The sequence below is a fragment of the Sorex fumeus genome, unplaced genomic scaffold (genome assembly GCF_029834395.1).
Source record: "Sorex fumeus unplaced genomic scaffold, SorFum_2.1 ptg000009l, whole genome shotgun sequence".
In the NCBI taxonomy this organism is placed as follows: domain Eukaryota; kingdom Metazoa; phylum Chordata; class Mammalia; order Eulipotyphla; family Soricidae; genus Sorex; species Sorex fumeus.
The window spans coordinates 31,561,163-31,585,203 of NW_026606066.1; the positions used below are offsets into that span (position 1 = coordinate 31,561,163).

At 44.0% G+C, this 24,041-nt stretch overlaps 2 protein-coding genes across 2 annotated transcripts in view; one reads left to right on the forward strand and one right to left on the reverse strand.

Moving 5' to 3' along the window:
• Positions 1-1,643: 1,643 nt before the first annotated feature.
• On the reverse strand, positions 1,644-20,451 carry FKBP7 (FKBP prolyl isomerase 7). Its single transcript, XM_056110370.1, has 4 exons — positions 20,143-20,451; positions 18,829-18,980; positions 11,098-11,231; positions 1,644-1,974 (listed from the first exon to the last, which is right to left on the reverse strand). Exons 1-4 carry the CDS (start codon positions 20,421-20,423, stop codon positions 1,813-1,815), a joined length of 729 nt encoding a protein of 242 aa, XP_055966345.1. The 5' UTR covers positions 20,424-20,451; the 3' UTR covers positions 1,644-1,812.
• Positions 20,452-22,251: 1,800 nt separating this feature from the next.
• The window catches only part of PLEKHA3 (pleckstrin homology domain containing A3), a 28,170-nt gene continuing 26,380 nt past the window's right edge, over positions 22,252-24,041 (forward strand). Inside the window, exon 1 of the mRNA XM_056110316.1 lies at positions 22,252-22,641. Coding sequence (XP_055966291.1) covers positions 22,602-22,641 — 40 coding nt within the window. The 5' untranslated portion in view covers positions 22,252-22,601. The remainder of the gene's footprint in view (positions 22,642-24,041) is intronic.

Here is a 24,041-nt window from a genome sequence, read left to right on the forward strand (position 1 = left end):
GAGAGTGGCTTGGAACACCTTCAAGAGTGTTGAAGAAATAGCTAAGAGGATGAAGAACCTTTGGCTCTGGGCACATCTCTTGGACTCCACCGCTCTTCCTGCATTAACACACACCTCAGAGACCTGGGCCCTACGAAAACAGGATGAGAACACTATTCAGGTCTCCCAAAGAGGAATCAAAAGAGCTATACTTGGATTATCACGCTTCACTTAAGTGAGAGAAAGAATTTGGAGTTCCGACCTCCATCGACGATTGAAAATCAGGGATTCTGTGTCGTTTGCCAATGTGTCGAAAATCAGATGGGCTGGACACATAATGCAATTTGGAGATGACCACTGGAATAGAGCCATTACTGACTGGATTCCATGGGATGTCAAAGGATTGTGTGGTGCTCACCTACGAGATGGTCACACTTCTTTGTCAAGACCCTGAACGATCGGTTTGAGGCTCTTCATGTTCCTGGAGCAAGGAGACGCCATTGGGTTATACTAGCACACAACAGGGACGAATGGAGATGTTACTGGTGCCCACTCGAGCAAATCAATGAGTAACGGGATGTCAAGTGATCAAGTGATGGCAGTGCTCAGGGGTCACTCCTGGTTCTGTGCTTGGGGATTGCTCCTGGTGGGGCTCAGGGATCAAACCTGGGTCAGCTGTGGAAGGAAAGTGTCTTCCCCCTGTACAAACTCTCCAGTCCAGGGATGATAGATATTTCACTATAAAGACCTAGCAGGAAGAAGAGTGGCACATCTATAATGATACGTGAGGGAGTGAATATCAGGCAAAGTATAAACTTGCCTGATAGAAGAGGCACAAAGTCTTTGGTAAAATATTTTAAAAAATTCCTCATTGATAGAAGTCCCAAGCCCAGAAGATTGCATGAAAAAGAGACTATGTTTCAGCTTTCTTTATACATAAATATTTGTTTTTTTGGCTATACTCAGCACTGCTCAGGACTTACTTCTAGTTCTTGCTCAGGAATCATACCTGGTGGGCTCAGAGGACTGTATAGGATGCTGGGCCCTGAACTCGGGTTGGCAATGCGCAAGGCAACCCACTGTACTATCACTCCAGCCCCAGCCTTATCATTTTTATATCTTGCTACCTGTTAAATCATGAAATATATACACACAAGAATTGTTATTTCCTGAGTTCCTACTAAGTATTTTTCAAATAGGTGGCATTTTTTTTCTTTTTGGGTGACACCCGGTGATGCACCGGGATTACTCCTGGGTCCACACTCAGGAATTACTCCTGGTATTGCTACCTGTTAAACCATGAAATACAGACATGAAATGTTAATTCCTGAGTTCCTGCTAAGTATTCCTCAAATAGGTGGCATTTTATTTTTCTTTTTAGGTTATACATGGCGATGCACAAGGGTTACTCCTGGTTCTACACTCAGGAATTACTCCTGGTGTTGCTTGGGGGACCATACAGGATGCTGGGAATTAAACCTGGGTCAGTCATGTACAAGGCAAGCCTACCCACTGTGCTATAGCTCCAGCCCCTAGTTGGCATTTTAACACTTAAAAAAATCTTTTAAAAATTGGTATTTACATACTATTTCATTGTGTTGCAATTCATGTTCACAGAATAAAGCAATAGACAATACAATCAAACCTCTCCTCAAAGTTAAATTTGCAAAGCAGCCTCATGTTTATTGTACTAAAATCATACATTTTCATGAGTATCAAAATATGTTCTCATAGGGGAAACAATAACTCGGAGTGTGTATGTGTGTGTGTATTCATAAATATATGTAACAACTACATATGTATAAAATACAATAAAAGTAAAATGAAAATATGCTATAATTCATCATGTTGATATATATTGTATTCTCTGGAGGAAATGAAACCATCACCATCATGGTCATTCTTCTTAAAAATATCTTCTAAAACTGCATTCTGGTATGACTTGTCACGTGGCTTCTCATCTTTTTCAAATTCCTTTTCCAAGTAGTGATTTATCTAGGGAACCAAAGTAATATTTCTTTAATATAAAGGCATCACAATAAACTTTCATGACACTGAGGAATGTTTACATTCAAAGATTTGCACATTACCTATCAGACATGGAAAAGAATATCTGCTTCTCTGGTCTAGGTAGACAGTACAAAGGACTGTAACACACGCCTGACACCCAGAGGACAGAGTTTGATGTCCCACACTACAAAGCCCCTTTGACCATTGTCAGAAAAGGGACTGAGCAGTACTGCATCACTGGGCCTGATCAGTGAAAGTCAGACCTACACTACCAGCTGAGCACTGCTGTGAGTTGCCTGAGGCCTTGAGCACTGCTTGGGTGGCCTCCTTCCAAAGGAAAAAAAAAAAGACCCTTAATATTTGAGACAGTTTACAAATAATTTAAAAGCTATAGGATGCTAATTATTTTTAAAGCTTTGAAGCAATTTTCTCAATAGAAGAAATCTTCAATTTAGCCTTCTGAGTTTATAGATATTTAAGCTCTGTAAATAATGTACATATCCAAAGATTAACAACTGAGTTTGGTTAAAATAAATGCTTTTCAATAATCTACACTGTTCACATTATCAAAGGAAAATCAATCTCAGTGATTTTTATTTGTGGACATAATTCAAATGGGCATTTTATTAATTTTTATTTGCCTCTATGGCTTACTTTATAATAAACATAAGTATTACAACGCCTGATAATACAAAATAAGCGAACAATTATTGCAAAGTATTCTCTTTCCTGTATATAATATTCTTGCACATTGAAGCTTAAACACTAAGAAGGAAACAAGCACTGACTGAAGTGGCAGCTACTAGTCCCACACACCAACCAACCACTTGAAACACGGTAAGATCAAACTGAGATCAAACTGCAGGAGCAAAATACACATTAAAAAGACAACAAGTATTACTTTGATAGCACAAAGAGATGGTAAATTTTAGATGTACTGCATTAAAATATATTAAGACTAAATGTCATTGTTTCTTTTACTTTTAAAGATGTGGCTACTAAGAGTATTTTGATTTTTGGCCCATACCCAGCAGTACTCAGAGATCACTCCTGGTGGGGAGTAGGAAAAATATGTGTTGCTAGAGTCCAACCAGTGTTGGCCATATGCAAGGCAAGCACTTTATTCTCTGTACAGTCTCTCTGGCCCCCAAGGAAAAATATTTTGATTATACGTGTGGCTCAATATTACCATTGGCAAGCACATATGTACATATACGGGCTGGAGCGATAGCATAGCGGTAGGGCGTTTGCCTTGCATGCAGCCAACATGGCCGACCCGAGTTCGATTCCTCTGCTCCTCTCGGAGAGCCCGGCAAGCTGCCGAGAGTATCTCGCCCGCACGGCAGAGCCTGGCAAGCTCCCTGTGACGTACTCGATATGCCAAACACAGTAACAACAAAGTCTCCAATGGAGATGTTACTGGGCCCGCTCGAGCAAATCGACAAACACGGGAGGGCCTTTACCTTTATATATAATAAAGAAAGCAATTAATTTTTCAATTAATGTGGAAAAATGTGTTAAGCAAGGTGAGGGCATTTTAAAGGCAAGCATATTTAGTGGCAATTTGTTCCCTGAGAAATTTATAGAGTTACACATTCCAAACCCTATTCATATGCATAGAATTTACTTTAGAAAGTTCAATGAGTTGTGTGCTTGTAGAGGGTGGTAGGGGCTAAGGTTGGGGCTTAGGCCACACAGTGTGGTGCTCTGGGGCAATTCCTTGCTCTAAACCAGGGATCATTCCTGGCAGTGCTCATATGTGGTGAGGGAGACTCAGAGTTGGTCACGTGCAAGGCAAAAAGTTAATGACTGTACCATCTCTTCAGCCCCTGCTCAGTGGATCTTATTGAAGGGTAGAGCAACTGTTTTAAATAGGTTTTATGATTTATGTGAGGGAGATACTTTTTTTTTTTCAACAGAGCTTTAGCAACTCTAAGGTGAAAGAATTTTAAATGGCTGGAAATAATCCTGATTTGACTAAAATTTTCTGATAAGGCAAGTTTCTTCTTTGTTTCCTTCTTTCTCTTCCTTTCCCCTTCCTTTTTCTTCTTCCTCCCTCCGCCTCCTCCTCCTTTTCTTTTCACGATTCTCTGTTGTACCAGGCGGTTACTCCCAGCTCAGTTCTTGTGGGGGCCACTTGCGGGACCCTGAGGTGTCCTAGCCAGACTTTCTGTATACAAATCTTCCACTCAGCTAGCTCACTGAGCCAACTCTCCAGTCCTGTGAAGCAAGGTAGTTTCTTCAAGTTCATCTTTCCAGTCCAGGTTTCACCATGGACTGGCTGTGTGATCTTAGATAAATAACTCAAACTCTTTGAATTTTTCTAGTGAGGACAAAAATATAATAAAAATAATACAGATGTATTGTTTAATTGGAGTTTAATCACTGCCTGTGGCCGTCATTGAGAGAAAGCTATCATTATTCAGGCATAAATGACTCATCCACTTAGCAATAAAGCAGTTGACACCTGAGAAACACCTGGAAAAATTGTAGGTAGGCAACACATGATTATGGACTTTTTTATTTTTATTTTCCAGGTAGGATCTGAGATTCCTGAATGTCACCCAAGCAGTATTCATAATGAAAGAGGCAGTGCTTGGTGTATAGGGGATACTGCATCTCAGTGTGTACAGAGGTTGCATCCTGAATACTATGTGAATTCACCTGCAGCTGCTGTTCACGCTAGGGAGGGTGCTCAGGAGCCAACGGAAAACACATTCTGGGAGCAGTTTGCCACCCCTTTAATTGTGCTTCATTTTAAAGAACAATGGGTACTATATTTCCTTATCTCTCTCATACTGTTGACCAGCCAAAGAGCCTCATTAATAAGTAGGAGTAGGGAGTAGAATTAGGGAAGGAAAAGGATGAAGGTGGTGGAGGCAAGATATAGAGCAAGAGGGCTTACTCTTATCACTTGAAATCAACAATTACTTTTTATTCCTTAACTATTGTGTCAGTGTTACAGGGATGGGGGGCCCTGGTAGTGACTAATGGGGATAGAAACACTCTCTGGAGCCTAAACCAGTCCACAGACAAGAAGGTCTATGAGACACAGGGTCCATCAGAGGAGACCAGAAAACCTTTTCAGAAACAGAATTCCAGGCACAGAGCATGGCTATCCACCAGCCCCTGAGAGAAGAATCTCCACAGCTGGAACTGTGAGTTCACAAAATAAAAGTGGGGGCTGGACCACTGTGAGTTCCATGGCCCAGAGCCTCCTCCCCACCTCCCCTACAGAAAGACAGGGAGGCAGAGGAGGGCAGGGGGGGCACAGTCTGATAGTGAAATTGGCCCATTTAATGCAGAGCTGCTAGCATACTTACAGAACATCTGAATGGGGAGTTGAGATAAGGACATAGGTGTGATTGATCATTTACTTAGATAAACATTTGGTGGAGAAAACTCTCTTGGGGAGATTAACTCAAGGAGACACTGTCTCCCAGGACATCTGGAATGGACCCGGAGATGACATCTACGTTGCTTTTATCTTTTCTTCTAGTTGTATAAGTTATTAATACTTGCAGTTGTTTGGATGAACACAGGAAGAGACAAAGATCCTAATACTTAGCTCTCTGGGCTTTGAGAGTAATCAAGGCTTTTAACATTTCTCTGAGCTCTGAGACCAAGCAAGGCTTTTACCATAAATCTCAGACTAAGCTCTCAGGCCAGCTCAGCTTGTCCTTCCCCAAGGGGGTCCTGTCTCTTAAATTGTAACAGCTTACATCAAGACCAAGCATTTGTGCTTTCTAGAATGTTCCATTTTGATGCTAGGTGGCTTTGCCACTCGCTTCGGGTCCATCCCAGTCCCATGGCGGGACCTCCCTTTCTGGGGTCTTAGGAACTACAGCAACTGAAGCCTGAGTCAAGTAATTATGACCAAGTAATTATCCCCAGGAGTAGATATATTTCAGAGTCAATCAACTCCAAATGTTAGGAGCATAGCATTAATGGTTTTTCTGTGTTTAACCAAAGAACACTGCTCTATAGTAAAATATGAAAAGGCTATAGGGGAAATAGAAAAACAGGTACAAATATACAGCAATTCAAATACAAAGCAGTACAAATATAAAATTCAGAATTACCAGAAAGTTTTGAGCTATAAGTAATCAAAACTGACTTGGGGAACTGTGACAATGAGAGGTAAAATGCCAGGGAAAGGTTAAAGAAAAACTTTAACTAAATTAGGAATGCTAGCAAGAGCATGTTAAACTTCTCTGGGAAGAAGAAAGGGGGCAATTCACCAGTGAAGCCTGAAACAGGGTTGATATCCAGCAGGAGGAAAGACTATGTAAAGAATGTCAAAGACCATCAACAGCTCCAAGCTCTCCCTGTTGGCAATGGGCCTGGTAATAGACTTCAGGACCAGTTTAGGATAACTGCGTAGATATGAACTTGGTAATAGAACCGTAAGCATTCACCTGCATCTGTCTGAGATGTTTTTTCTTTTACACTAGGGCTTCTTTGGCCCCCATCTCTCCTGAGATGAGCATTTTCTTAGTTTAGGGCACATTTCCCCACACTGGGAAAATGGTCTGTATATCCGTTCTTGGCATGTGTTCTTTTTCTTCCTACTCTGGAGAAGCCTGTGTTCACTCTTAAACACATGTTTTTTCCTTCCTTTATTTACCAAACACAATTGTTTATTTACCTTTATTTGGGGGTGGGGTGGGGGGGCACATCCAACAGTGCTCAGGGACTTTGCACTCAGAGATCACTCATGGCAACGTAAGGTGACCATATGGTATTCTGGGGATCCAACCCAGGTTAGAGGCATCCTGCCTCTGTACTATTGCTCTAGCCCCCAAATAAACTTGTCTTACCTCACTATTCATCTTCTCTCAAAATTATTTTCTGTGCGGGAAGGGAATGAACTTATAAAAGTAAGATTTAGGACTAACTTCCCTTCCCTTGCAAAAATCCTGAGTTCCAACAGCTCCCCTAGAAATTCATTGCAGGGATCATTTCCTACACCCTTAAGAACAATTGGGACTCAAGTGAGGTTTCACAAGCACCTCATGGGCATGGTGAGACATGAGGTATGTAGCATGCAGGTGATCATAGAAAACTCTCAACAGTCCTAGGTTCCCCAGACACTTTCCTGGGTAAGAGGAAAACGGTTGTCTGTCCACTCCTGGCTGCTGCCTTTCTCCTCCCCACTTCACATAAGCCACACATAAGCCTCTTTTCATGAGTCACCTCTCCCATTGGCAACTGCAGTTCTACTTATTACACTTCCTCTAACAGAGGAGGATGACTAGACCAATTTGAGCAAAAGTGTACAGTCAGTGATACTAAGACAGAATTCAACAAAAACTTTGACCTGGTAATATTCACGATGAAAATATCCAGAGTGGCAAATCTGACTCTGCATATAAGAAAACTCTTGCAGCTAGATTGCTAGGGTTCAGCTTGCCAACCAGACCGGAATTCCTGATACAGGAAGGGAGTGTGGCCTCCATGGCAGGGGTATGGCCTTAGGGGGCAGCAGTAGTTATTTTCCCCTGTCCCCACACTCTGGACTTATATCTCAATCTCCATTACCTAACTCTTCGGAGAATATCTTGGCCATCTCAAACACAATAAGCCAATAGGTCAATAGCCTATTTCAATTTCACCAAAACACTGATGAACACAAGAAGCTGTACAATCCTAATATAAAAGAATATATTCTTTGAAGAGACCCTCCTTCACTGCTGGTGGGAATGCCGACTGGTTCAGCCCTTTTGGAAAACAGTATGGGCAATTCTCAAAAAATTAGAAATTGAGCTCTCCAATTTGATCCAGCAATACCACTCCTGGGAATATATTCCAGAGAGGCAAAAATGTATAGTCGAAGTGACATCTGCACTTGTTTGTTCATTGCAGCACTCTTTACAATAGCCAGAAACTGGAAGAAACCTGAATGCCCAAGAACAGATGACTGGTTAAAGAAACTTTGGTACATCTATACAATAGAGTACTATGTAGCTGTTACAAAAGATGAAGTCATGAAATTCATATATAAGTGGTACTACATGGAAAGTATAATGCTAAGCAAAATGAGTCAGAGAGAGAGAGATAGACATAAAAAGACTGCATTCATCTGGGGGACATAAAGTAACAAAATAGGAGATTAATACCCAAGAATAGCCGAGATCAGTACCAGGAGGATTACTCCATGGCTTAGAGGCCAGCCAGGCATGCTAGGGGAAAGGGCAGCTCAGATAGAGAAGGGAGCACCAAATAAAGGGTGTTTGGAGGATCCTCCCAGGAGGGGAGATGCATGTTGAAAGTAGACTATGGACCCAACATGATTGCCACTCAATGCCTCTTTTGCAGAACACAACACCCAAAAGGAGAGAGAGAACAAAAGGGAATGCCCTGCCACAGAGGCAGGGTGGGATGGGGAGATGGGGGTGGGAGGGATACTGGAATCCATGGTGGTGAAAAATGGGCACTGGTGGAGGGATGGGTATTTGATCATTGTATAATCGAAACCCAAGCACAAAAATTTGTAAGTCTAAAAAAAAAAGAATAAAAGAATGTATGATGGCTTCTATGATTTCCTAACATGAATTATTTTCATGTCTTCAAAAAAAAAGAATATATTCTTTGAAACTTCACTTGAAGTCTCACATAAGTCAGAGAGGAGCACCTAAGTGGAACATTGTATTCTAGAAAGGGAAAAAGGTGACCAGCATTGACCGAGCTCATCGAGAATCCTTTCTCGCAGCAAGAGGGGAATACTGATAGTGAACTGGAAGGTCCCACCTCCATACTACCACAACATAAAGAAATAGCACAAATCCTCACCATGAGGAGAGGATGAAGAAAAGAGTTCAGGAGCCTCAATAGAGGTTACCCACAAATATGATCTCTCTTATAAAGAATTCAGAGATGAAATGTTGAAGATGCTCAATGAACTCAAAGAAACAATGGAACAGGCATCCAGTAAATTAAAGGAGGACATGAAAGAAACAGTGGAATCGACAGCCAAGAAAATATAGGAAGAAATGAGAGCAGAAATAAGAAAGCTACAAATAGTGGTGTCACTAATAAAGGATTTGGTAGATGAAATAAAAAACTCAGTGGGTGCCCTCAACAGTAGAACTACAGCTGAAGACAGAATCAGTGAGCTTGAAGATGAGCTGCAGAAAGCTTACAGGCAACAACATACAATGGGAAAAGACCTCATAATAGCTCTAGGGCGAAACAGAGACTTAAGGGAAGAATCCAAGAGGAACAGCATAAGAATCATAGGAGTACCAGAAGGACAGGGAGGCAACCCCAATGAAAAAGCCACAGTCAAAGATATCATTGCTGAGAAATTCCCAGAGCTGGAGAATGCAGGCATCCATATCCAAGGACCCCATAGGGTGCCAGTCAAAAGAGACCACAGATTGCTAGGGTTGCAATCTGCTTCTGACTTAGAGCTGTGTGGCCCTTAGGTCAGTGGCTAAGCCTATCTGAACATCATTTTCACTTGCATGAAATGGGGATGATGGCAACGGTGTCTACTTTATGAGTTGAAGATTCAATGAGTTTATACAGTAATGTGTTTAATCACCAGCTACAGGGAATCCATTGGCTCTCTCTTGCCTCTTGTATTCGGTGGTCTCTCTCGGACCAACTCCCCGCATTGCGGGTAACAACCAAACCCTGGTCCTATAGCACAATCAACATTTAAGAGCCCTCCACTCAAGGGTGAAATACCACCGAGGGTGTGTTTCTTCTTTCCTTAGTTCAACAATAATTTAATTAATATCTTAATTAACATCTTAGTTCTACTTCTTAATATTAGTTATTTTGTATGGACACAGTAAGAGATTCATTAAGCTTGTAGAGTGGCTCTCCTGGGGACATCTCGCTATAGATCTCAGACTACGGTGCTCAGGACAGATTAGTCTTTCCTAACCCTAGCAGGGTCCTAATCTAGTTGCTACTTTTTGGATCATGACAGAATTTGTCTATGACCATGCTCTTAGAGTTAAGTATTATGGTGCTTTGACCTGGCCCATTTCGATGCCAGGGTAGCTCACAGCTTGCCCTGGGTCCATCCAGTCCCTTGTCAGAATCCTGTTTATGGGGCGCTAGGAAGTAAGGGCAACTGAGGCTTAAGTGGAGAGAACAAATGCCCATGAGTGAATATTATTCAGAGTCAATTAACTCCCAAGTTACAAAAGCATAGCATTAACTGTCTTCCTGTGTCTATACAAAAAGCACATTGCTCTGAATTAACTGTGCAAAGGACTTGAGAAGAGAAAAGAAATATTTACAAGTTAACAGAGTTTGATTAGGAGATTAAGCTGATTGACCAGTTGGGGAAGCACAGTACAAAGAGGTTACAAATAAACACAGAGGAATGGGAGCACTGTGATGGGAGTACCCAATAAACCTAAGCTCCCTACGGTAAGGCAAAAAGGACAAACCAATGTTATCCTATAGTAATGTACTTCTAATATTATAGGCTACAAAGAAAATAAGAAAAAAATACATTTTACTGAGATTGTTACTACTCCCTCAAGTAATACAAAAATAAAACTCACTGGAATGTGGAAGACTAGGAAGCTGAACCTTCTGGATTCTGTTTACCAGCTTTCTAATTCTCACAAGGATTTTTCTTAATCCTATTCATACTCTGAGGAGGTAGGAATAATTGGCTCTATTATGACTTATCATACCAGTGATTGAGATCTACTACTATAGTCCAAATGCTGGAAATGCTCGGTAGACATTACTTTGGTATTTAGATAGGGTTTTGTTTGTTTTGGGGCAACATCTGGCAGTGCTCAGGGATAACTCCTAGCAGTGCTCAGGGGACTGTATGAATTGTCAGCAGTTAAACCATGGTTCACCACATGCAATGTAAACATATACCCTCTGCTTTATCTTTCTGACACTACTTTAGTGTTTTAGTGACCTTTTTGTGGAGAAAAGCAAACAACCCAGCTACAAATGGAATAATGAAAAAAACACATTTTCTTTTGCAAGCTTAGACTTGCTGGTAACCCGCACTAGTCAAAGTTTCCAACCCATATTAGGTAAACTGAAAAATTATAGCTGAAACACATATATATTTAAATTATTATGGCATAATCCCAACCATACACATGGAATTGTCTAAATTACCTCAGTTTTAGAAAGTTGCCTGTCATTGTCTATATCTATCTGTTTAAATGTTTCAACACTTCGTGGTCCTTTGGTCACAGCATAAAGTTCAATCTCAAAGATCAGTGTTGCGTTGGCTGGAATCTTGCCATCAGCTGAGGATATAAATTTTAACAGTTTAACTTACATGATGATAAATGTTGAAATATTTATTCACAAATAGTCATTTTTATGATTACATCACCTTAAAAAAACTGATTTCTAAGTAATTTTAAGGAAAAATTTCTGTTTTGAAAACAAATCAAAGGACCCAGGAGATCATCATACCCTCATCTATCTTTCTTTCTTTCTTTCTTTCTTTCTTTCATGTTTTTTTGGGTCACACCTGGCGATGCTCAGGAGTTACTCCTGGCTCTGCACTCAGGAATTACTCTTGGCGGTGCTCAGGGGACCATATGGGATGCTGGGAATCAAACCTGGGCCAGCCATGTGCAAGGCAAACGACCTCCCCACTGTGCTCTCTCTCCAGCCCCCATACCCTGATTTTTAAAATTGTGTAATTTGTGTTAATTTATACTCCATTAATAGTGATCACTATGCAGGAGACACAGAAAAGAAATGCACGAGTGGGATGGCCGAGAGCCAGAGAAGTGCAAGTACAAGTGCTTGCCTTGCCTATAGTTAGTTATTCCATGATACCACCGGGTACGGCCCCCAAACAAGACCAAAAACAAATGAAATAAAAGCATAGGTGGAAAAATTTCAAAGTGAGAAACAGAAGTCTCCTAGAAAATGATTTTGTGTAGCTCTTTTGAAATGCAAATAAAACATTCTAATCAACATACTTACCTCTCAAATTTCTCTTTTTTGGGGGAGGTCATTTGGCCCACACCTGGCAGTGTTCAGGGGCAATACTGGCTCTCTACTTCAGGGTCAATGCTGGTGGTGCTCAGGGCACCAGGCAGTATTGGGGATCAAACTGGGGTGGACTGCATGCAAGGCACGTGCCCAAACAGCCCATGTACTATCTCTCTGGTTCAAGAAGAAATTTCTAATTACAATAACAATTAAACATTACATTGAATAGTTCTCTTAAGTTTATAAACAAGTTTCACTTCATTTTTTTAGCAAGCTATGGAACTTTTAAATGACCCTTTCAAAAACTGATTTGCTACAACACAAGTGGCTAACTTCTCACTCTGCCTGGTCCATTATATTGTTGAATGAATGGCACCTAACATTAAAAACAGTGACTGTATGTCCTCAGAAGGGCATAGCAATTTCCTTGGTGAAAAAGTATAAAAGTCGTTATAAAGTATTTATATAATTTAAAGAGAAAAAAAGATTCAAAGATAGTCGTCAGTCATTTCAAAAACCAGGACGCAAATGTGCAAGTCCCAACACCATCTATTACCTTAAGACCAAAAGAGTCAAATATCTAGAGATTTATTCAGTGGTCACTTTTGTCAAAATACATTTTTATTTAATCCAATCATGATCTTTTGGAAGAAAAATAATTGACAATTAGTAAATCCAAATTTGTCTTCTCTATTCTAGGTTCTGAAACACACCAGCAGTGCTCAGGGGCTAGTCCTTGCTTGATGCTCCAGGGGCTCTGTAATGTCTGGGATTGAACCCAGGAGTCCTATATATAAATCATATTCTCCAACCATTATCTCTTTTCCCCCCAACCTCTAAATATCTTTTTTCGACATGTATGAATCATACCCAGGGAATCACATGTGTAAGGCAAGTGCTCTGCTGCTAGCTACTTTCCTGGCCCAAATTTATATTTTTTAATTAGTTAATTAATTTGTTTATTGGTGTTAGGGCTACACCCAGCTGTGCTGGCTCTGCATTCATGATTCACTTCTGGCTGGTTTTGTGCATCATGTGTGGTGGCCAGGGAATGAATCCAGGTTGGCTGTGGACATGGCAAGCAGCCCATCCTCTGTAGTATCTCGCCAGGCCCCAAGTTTATATTTCTTAAGAAAAGTATTAAAGGGCTCAGAGAACTGGAGCACATGCTTTGTAGGTAGAAGGCCCAGGTTTGCCCCACAGCACTGCATGCCTTCTAGAGTACAAGTGGCAGTAAATTGCAAGCACTTAGACAGGTGTAGCTGCCTGGGCATCACCAAGTTTGCCCTCCCTCCCTCAAATGGGAAATAAAATAACAGTAAAGAAGGCAGAAGCAGAAATCTCTGAACCGTCAATTAGGCTTTTTTGCTTACAAATAAATTAGAGAAAAACATTTATTTGCCATTGAGAATTACTTGCATTTAGAAAAGAGAAAAGACAGAAGAGAATGTCAAGACTATACATACCATCAGTACTGTTAATGAAAGTGGGGGAAAGTCACATGCATTTCAAAACATGCAGGAGGTGCTGTGACATGAAGCAAGGGAACTGCTCAGAGGAAAGACTTCATCAAGTATTACCTAAAATAAAATTAGAGCTAGTGTTAGTTCTTAATGATAGCTTATTTCAAAAAGCTTATTTGATCGATTTGTTTGTTAAGCAATTTCTTACAGTCTGCACTGCAACTTTTAAAATAATTGAATATGGAGCTGGAAAGATAGTACTGTGGGTAGGGTGCTTGCTTTGCATGTGGCCAACTGAGGTTAATCCTTGGCACCTCGGATGGTCCCTTAGGCCCCATCAGGATTGATCTCTGAGTACAGTCAGGAGAAAGCCCTGAGCATAGTCAGGTTTGGTACCCAAGTCAAAATAAATAAAATCAATTCAAACTATCTTAATGCAGATGGGGTACTTCTAGAAAACACACCTGAGGGGTGGAGGCCCGTTTCTTTAAATATAAAAGTAAGTTTGTGGTGGTGGTAGTAGTTGGGTTCTTTTTGTAAAAAAAATTTTAGTTTTTTAAATTTTGGGGCCATACTTTGCTCAAGGTTTATTTCTGGCTCTGCACTCAGGGATCAGGACTGGCGGTACTCAAGAAACCACAGGGTGCTGGGGATTGAAACAGGGTTGGCAACATGCAGCATGCAAGGCAAACCACCTTAAGCCTTGTACTATCACCCACACTCAGGATTCATGATCTCTATCTCTAATGGAGATATCTCAAACTGAGTATGACCGTCTTCAAGTTAAATTTCAACAGACATTTAGCAAAGGTCTGAATCATTAGTTTTGGCCTCTTGGGTAAACATTCTTATCTAAATCCATACTAGTTTATGTAAAGGGTGAACTAAGCAACCTTTTACTTTAGGGTGCAGGGACTCAACAGGATGAGCACCTACTGGAGAGGGATGTGGGTGTTTAGGCAGTAGGGGAGTGGGTGAGTGGGCAGAATGTGACTGCATCTGCAACAGAAAGGAAAACTCTAAAAACAAGATGAATACTTTGGCATTTATTTATGCTATTCTTCTTTGGGTCTAAAACTCAACCCTTAGTACCCCAGGTGGGACTTGAACCCACAATCACTGGTTTAGGAGGCCAATGCCTTATTCATTAGGCCACCAGGGCAGGAGAGATAGCACAGCAGGTAGGGCATTTGCCTTGCACGAAGCCAACATGGCCAATCCAAGTTCGATTCCTCCTGCCCTCTTGGAGAGCCTGGCTAGCTACCGAGAATATCTCGCCAGCACGGCAAAGCCTGGCAAGCTACCTGTGACGTATTCGATATGACAAACACAGTAACAAGTCTCACAATCTTATTGGGCCTGCTCGAGCAAATCGATGAACAATGGGAGGACAGTGACAGTGACAGTGATTGTTCTTTGGGTCAACCTGGTGGTGGTCAGGGCTTACTCCTGGCTCTGCTCCCAGGTATCACTCCTGGAAAGTTTGGGAGACCATATGGGGCATCAGGGGTAGAACCTGGGCCAGCTGTGCACAAGGCAAATGCCTTCTCTACCCTCTGAACTATTGCTCTTGCCCTTTATCATTATGCCTAGGAATTGGCCTCAACGTATGACAGCATTTTCAGAACAAATACTGCACCCAATTTATCTTTAATTTTCTCTTTGCCAGGTTTCTCTACTAAAAATAAAACATGCAAACTACGGTTTCACGGGTCTTGAATGGGAACACACGACTGGCCAAAAGGGACTGACATGGAAGCTGTTGCTTATAGAACTGCCTCTTTAGGAGTTGTGAGTCTGCTGGGTCTGATTTTCAATACTAACCTCTCTCCTGTCCAGTCTGGAGCGGTGACCCTCGCCTCTGTAAGAGAAGGGAATCACTTCTCAGGAGGAAACAGTCTCAAAAAAGCCTTGCCAGAGCTGGAGAGACAGGCAGAAGTTCTGTCTTGAGCACAGAGCCTGCATAGCAACTGATTACTGCCTGATGTGGTCCAATCAGTCCCCATCTCTCCCCCACCCTGCACCATATCCCCAAAGGTGTGCTATATCAATAGACTATGTGGGATAAAAAAAATTTAAAGAAATCTTCAATTGCTTTAATTATCTACCAAGTATTAAAAATAGGTGAAGTTAGTAAAGGTTGTAAATATACTCAGTAAATTCATTCTAGCCTATATACAGCTGCAGGAAGTAAAACCCTATGGGGTTAGTCTGCATCTTGGAAAACAGAGAAAAAATTTTCCGAGATGGAAAATACCCTTCTGCACAATTTGCTCCTATTCCCTCTCTTTTTTGCTTCTTTATTAACTTCAGTGATTTTAAATTTTTTAATGCTGGGGGAAAAGGAAGCTCAGATAGGGAACACCAAGTTAAGGATGTTTGGAGGATTGGCTTGGGATGCGAGATGCGTGCTGAAAGTAGACTATAGACCAAACACGATGGCCACTCAATACCTCTATTGCAAATCACAACACCCTAAAGAAAAGAGAGAATAAAAGGGAATGCCCTGCCACAGAGGCGGGGCGGGGGTGGGGGGTAGGGATGGGGGGGTGGGAGGTCTACTAGGATCACTGGTGGTGGAGAATGGGCACTGGTGGAGGAATGGGGTACTCGATCATTGTATAACTGAAACCCAAGCATGAAAGTTTGTAAGTCTACCACTGCACCTCATGGTGTTTCACTAATAAAAATATAAATAAATAAAAATAGTAGATTGTATGGGTAAAATAGTTAAGCAGTACAAAGATTATTGAAGTAAATATTACAATGTAAGAAATTTCACTTTTAATGCTCAGGCCTCTTTCTGAGGGACAGTCATATCATGAGGTGCTTCTATCTTTCCAGATACAGGCTGTCGAGATGCACAATACACACAAGAACTCCCTTTCTCACAGGCAAGCTCATAAAGGACAGGGAACTATTTGCACGCTGCTCTAAGTACAATCCTTAGAATGGAGCAAGGTGCTGATGTTAAATATTCACTACTGCAAGAATATTTTCTATCTTACTTTCCCATACCTGAAACAATTAAACCTATAATTAGCACTGCACTGTAGCACTGTCCTCCCGTTGTTCATCGATTTGCTTGCGCAGGCCCAGTAACGTCTCCATTGTGAGACTTGCTGTTACTGTGTTTGGCATATCAAACGAACACGTCACAGGTAGTTTGCCAGGCTTTGCCGGGCGGGCAAGATACTCTCATAACTTGCCGGGCTTTTCCGAGAGGGATGGAGGAATCAAACTCAGGTTGGCTGCGTGCAAGGCAAATGCCCTACCCGCTGTGCTATCTCTCCAGCCTAGTGGGAGCTCTAAGGACCAGATATCTGGAATAGCACTATGAGCAACATTGGGTGTGGTTCAGAAACGAAATAACAAGCTTTTCTGTGTCAGCAAATAGAGATCCACTGCATTCTCAACTGCTCCATCACATTATGCTTGCTGTCTGAATCCACCTGCACTATTTAACCAGTCCCTAACTGGCAGGCATGGATTCTTGTCTGTAACAAACAATGCCTACAATTAATGTTTTTAAATTATGTATCTGTGCACATTCTTGGAATTGGAACTACTAGATCAGGAACAATGCTTATTAAAATTTTGATAAAAAAATGCTAGAGATTTGCATTCCATAAGGCATACTATTGCTTATTCTATCTTTGCCAATTTCATGGGTAGAAGAGGAATCTCATTAAAGAATATTTTAATTAAACTGTTTTAATTTTACTTCTAATTATAAATAGAATTAATTCTCTTACAGATTTAAAGATCATTTGCATAATGGGCTGCTGAAGTTGCCCATTTCTACAGGCTGGCCATTTTTGGTTCTGGCTAATATCAGTCTTCATACATGCTGCTTGCATTTTCCACACTTATTTTTGCTTTACCCATTCTCAGATATCACTCTAGAGTTTTACAAATAGGCAAAGTGTTAAGAGAAGCAGTTCCTTTCCCCCACATTTTAGGCCTCTCTAGTAACAGCTTGTATGTCAGATGTTCTTTTAATAATGCTCCACTGCTATTTTCTCTAAAATTACAAGTTCCAGTTTCTAGAGTTTTAAGTATTTGGATTTGCACTGCTTACTGAGATATATGCTATAGATATAATAATAAAATAATGTATTCTAAAGGTAAAAACAACTAAGGTAAAGCTTACAGAATATACTCCATCATATGAATATCACCATTGTGTAGGAAAAAGAACTTTGGTAGATTCCAGCTATGCCTTATATTCTTTATTAAAATAGAGAATTGGATAGGATCAAACTAGATAAAGGTAAGTTGATTGCACCCTATAGTTCTGTAATAATTTTCTACATTTTTGAGCAAACTGAAAAAATTAATTTGGGGAAGATAGATATAAAAGAAAATTTACCATAGCAACCATTTTAAGAATCGAGTTCAGTAGTGATAAACGCATTTACATAGGGGCCAGCTTAAGGCACATAACCTTACATGTCATCAACCCTGGTTCAAGCCCGGGTACCGTATATGGTTCCCTGAGTATAGCCAGGAAGGATCCCTGAGCACAGAGCTAGGACTACGACCTGAGAACTGCTGAATGTACTTCCTCCCTCACAGAAACAACGACAACAAAATATACTTACATCAATCTCCAGAACCCTCTTTTGATTTTGTGAAATGGAAATTACACTCATGTTGAGTCATAACCCCATCCCTGGCTTTACTAGGCTCTGGGATCCAAGAGTCTTTTTCTGTCTCTGTGAATTTGATGAGCTCAGTGGAATCACACAAAGTTTCTTGTGATGGTTTATTTTACCTAGGATAATACATTCAAGATTCATCCCAGTAGCATGTATTAAAATTTCCTTCCCTTTAAAAGCTGAATCCTGGGGGTGGGGGGGGGGGGCGAGGGATACTGGGATCCATGGTGGTGGGAAATGGGCACTGGTGGAGGGATGGGTATTTGATCATTGTATAATTGAAACCCAAGCACAAAAATTTGTAAGTCTACAACTGAACCTCATGGTGTCTCACAAAAAATAAAATAAAGAGAATAAAAGCTGAATCCTATTCCACTGCATGAATATACAAATGTGCCTTGTTTTCTTTACTGATTCATTGCCAGTAGACACATTTTTTAGCTATTTGAGTGATGCTGTGAAATACAGGTATGGAAATATCTTGTTGCGACTCACTTTTAATTCTTTTTGGATATACATATGCATATATATATTTCACATATAGATGAACATATATTTTTGCTGTGATTTAAAGGTATTTCATCTCACATTACTCCTGGCTCTATGTTCAGGGGGAGTCACTCCTGACAGTGCTGTGGGATCATGTGGGGGCAGGATCAAACCAGGGTTGGCCATATGCAAGGTGTTATCCCCGTACTACCTCTCCAGCCATTCTATATTTATTTTTAATGAGAAATTAAAAAAAATAAGAGAAAATATAAGCACTTTACCATGGCCTTCCTTTCCATAGGCAAATGAAGGTGGTATAATCACTTTCCTCTTCTCTCCTGGGCACATATCCATCATAGCAACGTCGAGACCTTTAATGACTTGTCCAACCCCAAGAACAAACCATTTAGGGTGACCTTCATTTTGTGTCCGGCTATAGTAAAAATGACATTTGGGTCATCGGATTTCACAAAAAAAAAAAAAGCATGATCAAATTTAGAAAGCTGTGCTTATTTAAAACTGAAGTTCTCTTTAATCATGTCTTTTGCCATATGAACACTTACTCTGAACTGCAGGGTTGGGAACTTGGTTCTTAAAAGCCAGAAAGAGGTATGACATCACAAAGCTCAACATTTGGGTGTCATCACAATCTTTGGTTCATCTTTACAACCATTCAACAGTTAGCTTTTTATTTGGCCACATCCAGATGACATCTCAGGGGTTATCAGGGCCACAACCAATAGCAGTGCTCATGGGCATGTGGGGATCAAACCCAGGGTCACCACAAGCAATCTACCACTGGGATCTACAGTGTGCAACACATGAATCTTGGCCCTGTATTCACCCTCCTGTCCCAGTTGATTTTTGTTTTGGAGACACAACCGGCCATTCTCAGGGTTCACTCCTGGCTCTGTACTCAGGGATCACTCGAGTAGGCCCGAGGGACCCTATGGAGCGCTGGGGATCAAATCTGCATCTGTGATGTGCAATGTAAGGACTCTACCCACTGTACTATCTCTCTGACCCTCCAGTTTAATTTTTAATGAACTTCTGCACCACAACTAGCCCCACAACTTGTATAACTCATTCGATCTCTCCTCTCAACCAAAAGGATTTCACAAGTTTAGTTTTAGAAAATCATTTTAGCAACTGTTAAAGTGCTATTTTTTCTATGGAAACTATCCTATCTTCATAAAGTATGGCTTAGAAGTAGGAGACATTCCTCTCCTGGATCAGAAACCATCAATTAAATCAAAGCAGTGACAGGGTGGGGCTGGTGAGAACACAGGACCCAGAATTCCCGAGGGTATCTGTTGCCAGCAGCTTCAGAAAACAAAAATACCCATATTTATAAGTTTTACCAGGATCTTCGTGCCCAGGGCGCTTCCCCCATAGCTTTCGAGGTCCAGTTAATGTAGGGATTCATGGCATGACAGAATCCATCTCCTCTGTATGGAATAATGTGTTCTGCATCTCACAACCCCCAGATGCCCCCCAGGAACAAAAGGCTCAACTCTTACTCTTTAACAAAACATGTATCTCGTTGGTGGACAGAGTCTCACCGTCTGCCGGAGCAGTCCTCGACCTTTTCCTACCTGCAGTAGAATTTGGAGCCGTCTTCAGCCAAGTAGCCATCATAATGGGCATGTAGTAGGTCTCCCTTCTTGCTGGTCTTAGAACAGTTTTCTGGCCGATGCAAAACTTCTATCTTCACTTCTTCAGTGCTGCCTTGCCGAGCGGTCAAGACGTCCCACAGGCAGAAGAGAACTACAAACCCGAGTGAAAAGTGCATGATTCCGAAGCCGGCCCGGGAGGACCAGAGCACTCTCCACAGCTGGCTGCAGAGGAACTGGACGCGTGGCAGGCACGCAGGCATTGTCCTGCGTCACAAAGGGCGGGGCGGGGGCGGGGCCACAGCGACAGTGGGGGCGGGGCCGGGGCCCTGAGCTGCGGGAGGGGCAGTCCCGCGCTCGCGGAGGTCCCCCTGTCCCTGCGTGGTGCCGCTTCTCTTTGCCGAGTCCCGCATTTGCAACCACTTTCCTAGGGGGAGGGGTCGTGAGCCTGGAGTTTCCCAACAGAAACTCACCGAAGGCGCGGTTATGGGGGGCTAGGCATTCTGGAAGAAAAGCGTAGAAAGGAAGTGTGCGCGGGAGGTGGGGTGGGGTGGGGGGAACATTCTGAATACTTTCTGGAGGGGGGACTGTCTCGAGAAGCTTTCCCGGGGTCTGAGCCGTGCCTTTGCAGAAGTTTCGGGCAAAGCCGTGCACAACCCGGCGACCTTCCGCACGCGCGTCCCGGGCGGCTGCGGTTCCACTTCCCATCCTCGCGCACCGGCGATTCGCGCCCAGCAGCAATTGGTCGATAAGAGTTTCTGCCCCTTCCGCTCCCTGGCGCTCTTAAAAGAGTAACCGCTGGGAAACCTGCCTCCCCGCAGCAGCGTGGCTGGGCTCTGCGAAGTCGGGAATTAAGTCACATTACACAGGAAACATCCTTTGCTAACATCACGGATGGAACCAAACCTGCATCGCTCACATTGTGTTGCAAAAACTTTCAAGTGCACAGAAAAATAGGAGCGCTACGGTCCTATCCTCGCGGCCTTATTTAATTGCATCCTCCCGGAGGATGCTGTGACAAGTGAGATAGGCAACAGCCCCCTCTATCGAGCCATCAGTGCACTTTAACTGCCAGGTGAACAAATCTCCTCCCACCAAGATCTGGATTAGATGCAGGGGACCCAGAGCCGCAACCCTGGGCTTGCTTTGTCAGTTTCGCTGAAAGCTTGTACCAGTCCCCGCGTCCCGAACGTCACTGTAGGGTTCTGTAAGACGACGAGGCGCTGGCAGGGAGCTCCCATTTCTGGAACGGAACAAACCTCCCAAGTTTGATTCCGTTCTCTATGCCAGCAGAAACGGTTTGGCCACGGCCCGCGTAATGACAATCCCTGGGGGACAACCTCGGCGATCCCTGCCGCCAGCGCTTACAGTTTCCCTAGATAATTCCTCTGCACTCCAAAAAACGAGGCAGCTCGGAAGGAAACGTAAATAGGAAGCCTTTTCTTTCTCCCCCACCCCCCACCCATCGGGCCTTTCCGGTTCGGAGGGGGACGAGGGTGACCGCCGGCTGTACACCCCAGGGATCGCTCCTGGGCAGTGCTCCGGGGACCGTGTGGGAGGAAACGGGAATCGAACCCGGGCCGGCCGCCAGCAAGGGCAGGCGCCCAGCCCGCTGTGTGCTCTCTCTCTCTCCTTGGAAGGAGCCGCGACTCACGTTCTAAGAAAACCTGCGAGGCCTAAGCCCCGCACGCCGCCCGGGTCGCGGGGAGCTGGTTCTCGAGTCGGCCGGGCGCTGGGGCGTGCGGGGTTGGAGGGGGTTCGAGAGCGCCGGTTGGAGGCCGCAGGCTGCGCCCCAGGGCGCCGCGAGCAGGTGGGGAGGGGGGAAGCCGCGGGCCCGCGGCCGAGAGCCCGAGGGAGGAGGCTGCCCGGTGGGGTGGGGTGGGGTGGGGTGGGGGTGCGGGGTGCGGGGTGGGGGACGCCGGGGGAGGCTGGGCCCCCCCCACCCGCCCTCCGCGCTGCCTGCAGCCCTGCGGCGGGGGCAGCAGGCCGGGCCCGCGCGCCCGCCCGCCCGCTGCCGGGGAGGGGTTTCCCGGGCCGAGCCGGCCCCTTTCATCCAGGAAGTGAAAACGACGTCGGGGTCAATGAAAACAAACGGGGAGCCCGGGGGGAAGGAAGGCGGCAGCCGAGCTGGGAGCGCCGGGCCGCGGTGGGAGCGCGCGCGGGGGGCCCGGCTGCACTCGCGACCCGGCCGCGCGGCCCAGGCCCGCCCGGGGATGCCCGAGCCCGCGCCCGGCCGCCCGCGAGCTGCACGCGCCGGCCGCCGTCCCGGCCTCTAAAGGGCGGCGCAGTCCAGGCTGGAGACGCGCGCGCCGGCGGGCGGAGGGCGGCTCGGGGCGGGGTGCGGGTGGGGGGTGCCCGGGAGGGGCCGCTGAGGCCGCGCGCCCACCCATCACCGCGGTCCGCGCCCGGCCAGGAGGATGTGCGGCGCCGGGCTCTGAAGCATGGAGGGGGTTCTGTACAAGTGGACCAACTATCTCACGGGTAAGCGGGGGCCCCCGGCTGTTGCGGGAGAGGCGGCGGGCTGGGGGCCGGGACTTGGGGGGTGCCCGGTGCTGTCCACCCGCACGCGACCCGGCTCTCTGGCTCTGGGGCCGATCCCTCTCCCTCCTGGAACCCATCTGGCCTCTGCAGGGGATCGATGGTCAGCTGCGCACCTCGCCGAGGCTCGCGAGTGCACCTGGTCCGCTTCTTTGCACGCGCAGGAATGCTTGTGTTTCCTCCTGTCGTTTTCGGAAACAGCCCCTCGTCTCTCGACGAGATGTGGCAGTGACTCCTCCTTGATTCACGCTTAATTGTCTTTTGTTCCACAACTTGAGTTCTAGGGGAGTGAGGGGTGGAATGCCACCTTTATTTGCAAGATTGAATTTGCGGAACGCTTCTTCAGGATTTCTTTCTAAAAAAATTTCCGGAGCCGCATGATTCATTTTCAAAGTCTTCCAGGTGGAGGTAGCATGCTTTTTGGAAGGTCTCCCCAGAATAATTCTCCCCTAGGTGTTCGTGGTCAGTGAGGTAGCTCTGGCCTTCAGAAGTGTGTAAGGAGGAGTGGAAGGGCTGGAAGAAAGTAGTGCCAGCCATAGAAGGAAAGAAGGACCGTGAAAGGAAGGAAGGAAGGGAGGGAGGATGGGGGGGAGGGAGGGAGAGAAGGTAGGCAGTCTCAGTATATCCAGGGGAGGTAAGAAGAGAGGGAGGGGAATGAGAGATCAGCATCTAGGACCCTCTTCAGAATGTCTGCAACCTGGTGTATTCAAAGAGACAGATCTACAATATTCTCTGCTATCAACTCACAATAAAGGAGTAAAGACTGGCCTTTTATTCTCTCAAGACTTCAGTTTGATAAGACCAGGATGGTGAACTATTTTGTCTGGAAGGAGTCCTTCCAGTTACCAGAATTTTATCATCTCACCAAATTAGAGGGAAGGGAATGGATTTAAAATAAGATGAAATAGAACAAAAATAACACTTCACATGAAGTAAATGATGACCTTTTGGGGCCTGTTCCTGTCCCTACCATGCTGAAAATGTGAAGGATACTTTTGACCAATAAACAATTGGATTATGTATTTGAGATGCTTTTGGTCAATCTGAGTTTCTGTGAATTTCCATTAATATTCAGTCTTTCATGAAAGAATATTTCCTAAACTTTTTTTTTAAGTATATAAAGTTGGGGCCGGAGCAGTAGTATAGTGCGTGATGTGCTTGCCTTGCATGCAGTTGCCTGGGTTTGAGCCCCTGAATCCTGTAAGGTCCCCTCTCAGCACTGCCAGGAGGTACCCCTGGGCATCACTGTGTGTGGTCCAAAAACAAACAAAAAAACCCTCCCCAAAAAGCCCCAACAAAATAAATAGCAGGCATTTTCTGATCTGTTACTCTCTCTCTCTCTC

What these genes read in the sequence shown, in the direction of transcription:
- FKBP7 (XM_056110370.1), bottom strand. Translation starts at nt 20,423, where the DNA reads ATGCCTGCGTGCCTGCCACGCGTCCAGTTCCTCTGCAGCCAGCTGTGG. An exon ending in GGCTCCAAATTCTACTGCAG is followed by an intron (nt 18,981 to 20,142) that starts GTAGGAAAAGGT and finishes TTTTTACTATAG; the next exon opens with CCGGACACAAAATGAAGGTC. An exon ending in GGCAACTTTCTAAAACTGAG is followed by an intron (nt 1,975 to 11,097) that starts GTAATTTAGACA and finishes TTGGTTCCCTAG; the next exon opens with ATAAATCACTACTTGGAAAA.